This window comes from Anopheles bellator, chromosome 2 (assembly GCF_943735745.2).
Source record: "Anopheles bellator chromosome 2, idAnoBellAS_SP24_06.2, whole genome shotgun sequence".
In the NCBI taxonomy this organism is placed as follows: Eukaryota; Metazoa; Arthropoda; class Insecta; order Diptera; family Culicidae; genus Anopheles; species Anopheles bellator.
In genome coordinates, this window is record NC_071286.1 from 33,898,026 (window position 1) to 33,907,968 (window position 9,943).

General features: G+C 49.1%; 1 protein-coding gene across 1 annotated transcript; it reads left to right on the plus strand.

Moving 5' to 3' along the window:
• The first annotated feature begins 2,497 nt into the window (after positions 1–2,497).
• Positions 2,498–3,409, plus strand: LOC131207424 (uncharacterized). The gene is made up of 2 exons (XM_058200036.1): positions 2,498–3,002; positions 3,086–3,409. The coding sequence occupies exons 1-2, from the start codon at positions 2,498–2,500 to the stop codon at positions 3,361–3,363; spliced, it is 783 nt and encodes a 260-aa protein (XP_058056019.1). The 3' UTR covers positions 3,364–3,409.
• Positions 3,410–9,943: the final 6,534 nt, after the last annotated feature.

Here is a 9,943-nt window from a genome sequence, read left to right on the forward strand (position 1 = left end):
ATTGCTCCCGTTCACCAACCAACCAACCAAACACATTGTTTCACATCCAGCTGTCTCCACCGGTGAAAATAAACGAAACGCGCAAATAGAAGAAGAAAAGGTTTCCTTGCCCATCCGGGCTTTTATCGGTGGCCATGTGGCGGTCAGAACGCAACGCCTCTCGCCGTGGGGTAATCGTTCCGCGAGAGCCCAGCCAAAATGCCACAGCGCATAAGCTGCGCGGAACGGTATTTTGTCTTTGCAATTATTTGTAACGGCTGATGGCTGATGACCCACCGAGGGGCGCGTGAGCATCGCGCAACACATTCCGGGTGACCCACATATGTATAGGAAGCTCTATCGATTTGCCGGGCACAAGATGGAGATGTTGCTCTTTTTAACGATTTACTTCTTTTTTTGGGATGCGGTAATTGAGATTGAAACAGAAATGGCGAGTTGCGTACCGGAGGTCTGTGATGAAGTGTGGAATGAGGCGTACAGGACAGGTACTGGTTCCGGGTGTGTCAGTGTTTGTGCTTAAGGTTTTTGGCAAAGAGACTGTGTGGGGAGTATCCATAATCTAAGTCCAATTCTTGTGCCCAATCGGCCCATCTTGTTCCCACCGGATACAGGGTAACGTATTCGGCTTGAACACAGATCTTGTTAGGCTAAAAAAGGAGAACCAACATGTCAGAAAACTGGTATCTTTATACTGTTTTGAGAAATGGATATTCTGCTGAATTAAAAAAAAGCTAAACGGTTTTTTTTTTCTGTGGCGAGATCAGTAAGGACCAAGGGGAACAATGGTACTATGGAAACCCCTAAAATCTATGCTAAAACCTGAGGGTAAAATTGGAGTTGTTGTGAAATTTACTGGAGAAGCCATTTTCGACGTAGCTTCAATTGCAGAGGGTTTTAACAAGATCTTTAACGCTTTTATTAAAACTATGAAATGAAATGATGATGAAACTGTTCATCAAGGAATTGCTAATATGCCTGAACTGGCTAATATGGAGCGGAGGAATATCATTATTACAAGTCAATGGTTCAAGTTTGAACGAATTTCGTATGAGAAACTCAGAAAGATTTGCTTAATTTGAAAAACAAGACCAGAATAGGAAGAGTAAACGCTCAAGTACTGCAGGACAGTTTCTGTGTGGTTGGATGGATGCTTCTTTTGGTCATTAGCCAATCTCTGGAGAATGGTATTTTCTCGTCCTCGATTGACAGGAGTCGACAGTTATCGCCCCATCAACATGCCCAATATTCTTGAAAAAGTTTTGGAAATTGTGGTGAAGGACCAGCTGATACAGTATCTACGGGAATAATTTGCGTGTAAGGGAGCAGTCAGGATATCGAGCAGGACATTCCTGTGAATCTGCACTATACCTGGTCCTTGCCAAATGGAAGAGGTTCATGGAGCGGAAACAATATCTGAATCTGATCTGCAATTATCTCAGATTGTTCTGCCACAAATCGGCAACTGTCACCGAACCGTAAAGGATGCCCAAAGAGGGAGAAAATGATGCCGACGCCTCCGAATGGTTTGAGAGATTTGGTTAGTTCTGTGACAGTTTCTTCCACACATTCTCCTGCCCATTGCTCACTTCCTCTCTTTTATGACCAGCTTAGTCAATTTAGCCACAATAATGCATACCATTCAGGATATTGCCTCTATACGACAGGCGCAGCAATTGGGACCACCGGGATACGTCGACCATACAGCACGGGGCACTGTGACAAAAAGGGCCTTAATCGCGGTGTCACCGCATACGAAAAAATCGACCGATCGACTAATAATCGTGTAATAGAAGGAGACATTCTCTACGAAAGCATTGCTCGCTCCACATCCGCCGCTGCTTGGGGACGGTCAAAAGAAAGGGAAAAGTTTGTGGTACGCTTCAGTAACCCAATGATGCTGACCCGTTTTTCCAAAGTGGATTTGCGGCGGATTTGTGTCGCATCGTCTAGGTCGGTTCCGAATCCCTCAGCCGCCCTCCAGCAGCAGCAAGGCGCGCTTTCCAACGGGTTCGTCGCACCGGCCACTGTTTTCACTCGGGCGACGCATTCTCCAGCAAATCTAATTGAACCGCGAAAATCTCGATCATTACCTCTTTATTACATCGGAAGGGGCTTTCCCCAAGAAGGGGTCTGCGGTCGTCCACGCGCCCTAAAGTTGGCGCCAAGGCAAGGCCAAGATCGGCCCGGATGCCAGGGGCAGGCAGGTGTCTTCGGGATCTCCGCGCTGCTCCACGTTAAGTGATCGCGTAGCAAACCTAATCATGCGTTAAACAAACCCTCGGGTATGCGTCGAGTCGAGTCTGGTGCTGCTGTGGTCGTTGTTGTCATTTTCTCAACAACAGTTCAGCTTTTCCCGCTTTGGGTTTTCGGGAGAAGAGAAACGGTTCGGCTTCAAGTGCGCATGGCAAAGTATAAAAGTGCGGTGGCCCAATCCCGGTTTCGTCAGTGATCGAGTGTTCGAGTACCGAAACAGGTGTCAATCAGCAGCAGTACCGTCATGCGTTCTTACATCGAGACTCTGCTTGCCCTAGGTGTCGTGCTGGGCTTGGGCCTCCTGAGCGGTGTGCAGTACGTGGAGGGCGTAATCGGTGGCAGTGCCGGTGGGTCTGTGTTTTCTTCGTCGAAAAAGATGTGCGAACAGCGGTACAACGTCAACTGTTTGAAGCTGGAGCTCGTCTCGTTCCTGGAGCGCGTCACCAACCAGAAGGAGTACGATCTGATGGCCGGCGTAAGTGTGGTGCGTGATCCGGGCGCAAACGTCACCAAGACGGCCGATCTGATCGCGGAGGTGACGCGCATCTTTCCCACGAATCCCGAGAAACGGCTGGACGAGTTCCTGCTGACCAAGCTGAACGACTATCTGCAGACGCACTCGCTGCGGCTGAAGTTCATCGACAGTGACGCGTTCGAGAAGGCACGGGAAGTGTTCATCGGCCGCAAGGGCAAGCTGGGCAAGAAGGGTGGCCTGGAAACGCTGATCGCCGGCGCTATGATGATGAAAGGTGCGTCTAACACACTGCGGGCGGCCACGTGGCTTTTGAATTTGACAACGTTTCCGTTCGGTTCCGTTTGCTTCTTTTCGTAGGTACCTTGGCAGCCGTTGGGCTGGGAGCTTTGGCGTTGATCGCGGGAAAAGCTTTGATGACGGGACTGCTGGCCCTGATGCTGGCCGCGATCGTTGGCCTGAAATCGTTGGCTGGTGGCGGTGGTGGTGGCCACAAGTCCACCACGTACGAGATCGTGGCGAAGCCGATGTACTCGCATTCCCACTCGGAGCACGACGAGGTGGCGCACGGGCACACGGGCTACGGGGGGTACGGAAGGGCCTACGATCTGGCCTACGGTGGCCAAAAGCCCCACTAAGCTTCCGGACACCGGCCCCTAGAGGGCGCACGCACGTACAGGGATCGGAAGGTTTCCATTTGAACTGAAGGGTGGCCGTTGGGTTTCTGCCGTTGTCTTCAAGAGGCTAACTAGGCGTATTATTTCTTCTACTCTCGTAGAAGACTTTTCTGCCAAACTTATTTAATAATTTATTTATAACTAAGACGTTCTGAAAGTGATCTATGCTCAACTCTGTGCAATCCTCAAACGAAAATAAAAGATAGAAATGCGAAAGTGTTCAGTGTACTCTAAAATTATTTTGATTAGTCTCAAAGTCTCTACCGAAAACATCAAGGGTAAGCCAGAAGAAAATGTTCTGTCAGGAAATAGGTCACACATAGCATGAGAACGATCCATGCAGTGAATAAATATTATGAATCCAATCCAATCTGTGATTAATCAACAGTGTATGCACTCACAGATATGATTATTGAAGATGATCACATTGGCAAACGGAACATATGGGAAAGACTTGCGCGACCTACAAGAACGCTGGCCGTAACTAATTGAAGCCTAGAAACGATGTCCGCAGAAAATAGTGACGCATCGTCATAAACTTTAATGATGCACTTTTCATCGATTAAAAGTGCTGCGTGAGCTGTGATGCATTTTAATGAAGCCTTTGAAACCTTATCTCGTAGTTCCTGTACCCAGCTGACGGTAGTTCCATTTACATGCCCAATGGAAATCCTCAAAGCAAAAACTTGCACCTTAGTTAGATGACGATGCAAAGTTATTGTTGCAATTTGTTTTGATTTCCGGTTCCGGGCATAAGCGCCATAAAGGGTCCGATCATATCTTTTCATCGTTAGCACGACGTTCATTTGTGGATCAACAAGAGATTTTGATAGTGATTAAAATATTTTCTTCTTGATAGTGAATCAATTACTTTGCGCTAACAACTTGAACCTTTTAGTAAGAGATAGGATTTATAGGACTTTTACATGTGTTTGGAAAAATGTGCAGTTCTAACCTGAAATTAACAAAATTGTAGTGTTTTAGTGACGACCTCCGAGTTCGGTTGATTTGTATTAGGCTTAGCAATTAATTCATGCGGTTTTTATTCGACATTTTTGACCTAACTACAACAACAAAACGTATGACTATCTTAATGAAAGTATTGTCCGTCGTTTCTACTACCTTCTTCCATCGTTTAGGAAGTTCCTCGATTCCGTGTCGATAGAACTTCTTATCTCTTTCAGCGATCCACTTAGAGACCCTTTTCTTAATACTTTCATAAATTCTTCTTCCAATGTCTCTTTTTTCAATTCATGTGGAATCCAATAAGACAGTTTTTTTTCAATCTTTATTTTATCATCACCAAAATCATCACTTTTTAACCATGAAAACCACATCCAACACATTTTGACAGTAATAGCAAGTTCACCATAAACTTCCATTAAAATTTGATACACAAACTTTACATGTTCAAATACTTAAAAAAGGTGTTGTTTAAACTTACTAAAAATACTTATAGTGAGTTAGATGCGTAATTACAGTAGTTATCACACATTATCATACATTTCATTTAAAAAAATTGGTAACATTTAGTGAGTAATGCGATCTATTGTAAAATCGCATTAATTAATTGCTACACCTGATAACTGTTTGAACATTGTTTGAAAAGCTCAGTTTAACATGGATCCATGACAACTAAACTACAATGCTTAAGGTGAAAAAGAAGGAACGCGTCATCATTTGAAGTACCTCCAGAAATTAGAGAAACTCTAGAAAACCAAAGTTACCTTCATGGCTTACAGCATCTTCAGAACATCGAGATTTAGATGGAAATTAGATTCAAATCCAGATCAATGTCGTTGTCATATCGATAGTCCGTTGCGCCCGTGGATCTCCTATTCTCATCTCACCAGCATCTCACGTCAAAGGCAATCTTCTTGCCGGCTCGGCTCACTCGGTAGGCCGCGAAAGAAAGTTGATAAAACACTCGCGCAGCACCGGTTAGTGGTTCAGTTTGGTAGAAACCGTGCGCGACCGAGGACTTCTGTGTCGGATACACGAAGGCGCTTGAATTTTCGTCTCAAACCTCGCTGTGCGCTAGTGCTTGGCCTTTAGCGGCTCTTTTCTGTGTACGTGAGTAAAGCAGGGAGGCGTGCAGAGGCGTCCATCGCCGTCACCCGATCATCTGAAGGTGGAAACTTTCACTGCTTTCCCCGGTTCGCGAGCGAGACCGAGAGCGAGAGAAAGAGATTGGTCGGCAGTGGCTAAACCGATCGAGAGAGTGAGCCTAGACGAGTGTCTATTTACAGAGTGATTAATTAGTGAGCTCTAAGTGGTTTCGGGTACGGTTCCGGTGGACATTGGGCAGCGTTTGACTGACTTCGGAAGCAATCGAATCCTGCGGAGATATCAGTGCGCAAGGTGTCGATGTGAATGTAAACGATTCAGTGAAGTAGTCGTGGAGCAACTATCGGCCTCCTCCGGGAAGATCGCATCGGACAGAGAAAGGCCGCGGTGGGTTGCCAAAATTCGGTCGTTCTGTTTTCGGGCACGCAGTCCACGTCGAATCCAGGGTGGGAGAGTTCCGCCGACGTAAACAAACGACGCCAACGTGGAGGGCGTACAAATGAGCAGCGACAGCCGTGGCAAGCGAAACTGCTCGGCGCGGGGTTGGAGCATAATTTTCCGATGACCGCGTTCCGGCCCCGGCCCCATACTTTCGGAGTGGAGGAGAAGGTGCAGGCGTTGGGATATGCTGGACCGGTCAGCGCCCGTCCCGTTGGTCTGGGGGGTGTTGTTTTAATTAATTCACTCGAATTTCAGCTGATAAGCGATGCTAACGGAACTCCCCTTTTCGAAAGCATCGGCTCCAATCCGGGCACGAAAAAACGGTACACCGACCGCGTAGGTTGGCAGGTTCCGATTGTTGACTTTTGGATATACGGGCTCGCCGGGCGAGCGTTGTGGAGAAGTGAGAGAAGTGAGAGAAGTGAAATGCATGCCCAAAACCTGTCTGCCGTCGGAGTAGCGTGTTGATAGTAGTGGGTCCAATATTTACATCATTCCGAACGGATCACGACACGACGTTTGTTTGTTGAAGAGAAACATAAACCAAATATCTGTCGCTTCGGATAGCCGAAAAGTGTCCGGAAGCTCAACCCGCAAACTTACCATGAGGATCCTTATTATTCAAGAAAATAGTTACGGAATGGAATTGAGTAATACGATCGTCCAAAACACGATTGTAACTTCCGGCATCGACCAAGCCAATTGTTATACATTGAATTTAGTAACTCCGACCAGCGATCAAGCGATCGTAAACCTACTTGCTTCACGCATAATGCTTCGTATGGCCGTCGAGTTCAACCCACCGAAGCACCGAAAACAGGCATACTCCACTGACCCTGATCGTGGCGCGGCCCGGCGATGATTAGCATCTGACCGTGCGAGGTATTTGATTTACGGGCACTTGCTTTGGCGGCAAGAGCACCAGCAATTATGCTGGAATGTCTGTTGGAGCCGCCGGTTTTTTATGCTTTCCCTCGCTGCTACTTCCGGCCCGGCTGGCTGCGAAGGCGTTTTTTCCGCTCTTTTTTCCGGCCGGTTCTCAGCCACCAGCCAGAATCGGCGCGGCGCGGCCAATTTCCGATGGAGAATTTTCGGATCATCTTGACCTAAAGGCCGCTAATAGATTATTATCAAGTCGATCATCGGTGCGCTTTTTTGCCGTTCCCGGCCATGCTTAGCGGTAAAGCACCGCTTACCGCCATCGTTTAAGTCGCCACAATGAAACTGCGCCAAACGGGCCAAACCCAATTACCATGCACCCATCCCATTAGATCAGTTTTCGAACACGTTCATGGTGAATCCTTTTTTGCGCCAAAGCCCCGACGGCGAACGGGAACTGTTGGAGAGCCGTCGTCGAAGTTGAAGCGAGTGCTAGTAATCGAGCATGAAGTGGACCAATTCTCTGTGAGGCGAACGTTAGAACGAGCCGTTCAACTTCAACATAAAGCTTTGCACCCTCAAGTCGATGCACTGTTGAAGGTTCAAACGTACGTCTTTTGGTGGGAAATTGACGTTGTAGTGCCCAACACCGAAGTTTTTTATTAGTTTGAAGCGCCAGTTCCGCTAGAGAGCAGATGTTTAATCGACCAGACTAACATTCCTGGCCCATGGAGTTCCCATGTTGTTTGGCCCAAGAGGCTAACGATGTTGTTAAAACGCTGCGAACAGTTGGTGCAAAGTTTGAGGAGCCGCGGATCGTCGCCCGAATCGATCAAGGATCAGTCTCTGGATAAGAGAGATCAGAACGAACCATTTCGCTTCAAGCGCTAGATCAAGTCTTCGGATCGATTTTGTGGTCAGAGGACCACATGGTTCGAGTTTTTTACATTCTACGTATAACATGCGATGAACTTTGAACGGACACGGATTCGATGTTCAGATACGAGGTCGCAACTTTTCGGCGAGTTTAAATTCTTTCCTTCCCATAAAACGGGAATATATTGACAGCACTTCACACCTCGGACTTCGCATCGCTCCCGCAGTCCCTGCGGGCCGAAAGATCAAAGGAGAAATCGACAATTACCGCCTGCTATCGGACAGGAAGGTTCCCTCTCTGGCAGGAACAGCCGGTCCATTACGATCTGGCGATACGATCTGGCAGCAGCTGTGGTGCGACTTTTAGTGCAACCCCCCACTGAAGGGGCTTGACGAGCGTGGAGCATTGCTCTGACAGCGAAGCAAACAAGCTGCAGGAAACAGCAACAAAAACCGTGCCTCGAGAGAAGGCGTTAAACAGTGCGTGATATGAGAAAATTCAGCACCGCGCGCACCACGAAGTGCGTGGAAAAGCGGAAAAGCGTTACCTCACTACGGCCCGGTGTGGACTATAAAATTTTGAGCTTTGGAAGCCGGACAGCGTGGCCACCGGGCACTGGCATTGGCCTTGGGTGCGGCCAAGTCGAACCAGTTTTAATTGCTGCACGATCGCCTTCGCCGTCACGATCGGACGCGGAAAGTGTCGAGGTGATGTAAGGCACGGATAGCGCTCTCGGAGAAATGCGGCCGTTAGTAGGGAAGTGGGTGAATAATAAATGACCCACCTTCTTTCAGCCCCCAGGCTCAGTCTCAGGCGGGCTCAGCAAGTCGCTGGCTGGCTGCCGGGAGGAAATTGTCTCTCGATTAATCAATTAATCATCTCACTCACTCGCTCTGGCCAGTTGGCGTGGTGCCTGGATGCTAATGCTGGCCGGGTGCGTGCAAGTGTGCGTGCACGGAAACTGGGTTAGCGATTGGCGTGATTAGCACCTTTCGCGCACCGCGTGCTGGGAGTGCGCAAATCCTAGCGGTCCATCTTCTCGTCTGAAAGGTGTCGGAATTGGGCGAAATCGGACTCAATTGCCGATCGCCGATTGATCAACCTGGGATACTGGGATCTCGGGAGTGCGATCTGTGCCACATCCGGCCACCTGTCGGGGCCGGAGTCAATCTCGCGTCCCTTCGATGAAACGACAATTGCCGTCAGTGTCTGTTGACAGTGAAATGCGCAAATACGCTGGCACCCCGCCAGGTTTGCGGTTTCACTTCTGGGCCTGGGCCAGATGAAGATGCTCTGGCCAGATAGGTAGGCACCGAAACGTGCCGTGACCCGTGCGTGACGTGTGTCTGCGTGTGTGTTGGGCGTAGGTTTCACTTTTATGGAAATAAAAAAAACGAGAGGTGAAACCCCAAACGGTAGGTTCATAGGCCGCCGATGCACTTTGTTCAGCCCCCCACCGAGTGTGGGGGGGTTGGTGAGTCGAAGAAATCGTCCGATTGGGCGACTGGATAATTGTGGCCCCCTGTTGGCCCACGGATCACCGCAAAACCCACTTTTATGTTGCGGAGCCAGCAATTTGTGAAATTCATCGAAAACATTTGCGCAATTTGCGTACTACCCTCCTCGAAGGGGGGTTTGGAAAGGGCGTACAAAATGGCTACGTTCATTTTTCATCAACCAGCGGGCCCTTTCTGTCCGTTGACCAACCGAATCCGCCGGCATCCGGAACATCCGGAAGGGCGTGCGTGGACGAGATTCGAAGCGGAAGCGTCCCATTTGTACCTATCAATTACACGATCGCGCGTGTCCCACGCGGTGACAGCGTAAAACACCGAACCCGGAACGGGCCGTTAACTCGGGCCGAAAAACCGTTCGCCCAAAACATCCCCCGGAGCTGGCCGCTTACCGTTACGGTGGCGCTCGTGGCATCAACTTTCGAATTTTGGGGCCCGGGCTCATCTGCCGGTAGCTGATATCGCGTGAGCACCCCGTCTTGGGCGAGGTACTTCTTGGGTTGGGTCCACCCGTTTGTTGGGAAAACCCCAACTCTCTTCTAGGCGAGTGCGGCAAGCAGTTCGCGGTCAGTCCGTTTCGCGACATCAGCTGTGGACGTTCACTTTCCGCCGGGCGAATTCCCGATATTGATACATCCGTTGCCTTTCGTTGCCTGCGCTCTCGTTGCAGTCTCCCAGGTGCCCAGGGAAGACACGTCACAGTTCCACACACCGGTTGCACCGTGTGCCATGCCCGGGAGGCTGCTGTAGGTCACGGTGGTAC

Excerpts from the sequence above, each read along its gene's own strand:
- LOC131207424 (XM_058200036.1), top strand. The coding sequence starts at position 2,498 with ATGCGTTCTTACATCGAGACTCTGCTTGCCCTAGGTGTCGTGCTGGGC. Across the intron at positions 3,003-3,085 it reads CGGCGCTATGATGATGAAAG|GTACCTTGGCAGCCGTTGGG; the intron begins GTGCGTCTAACA and ends TTCTTTTCGTAG.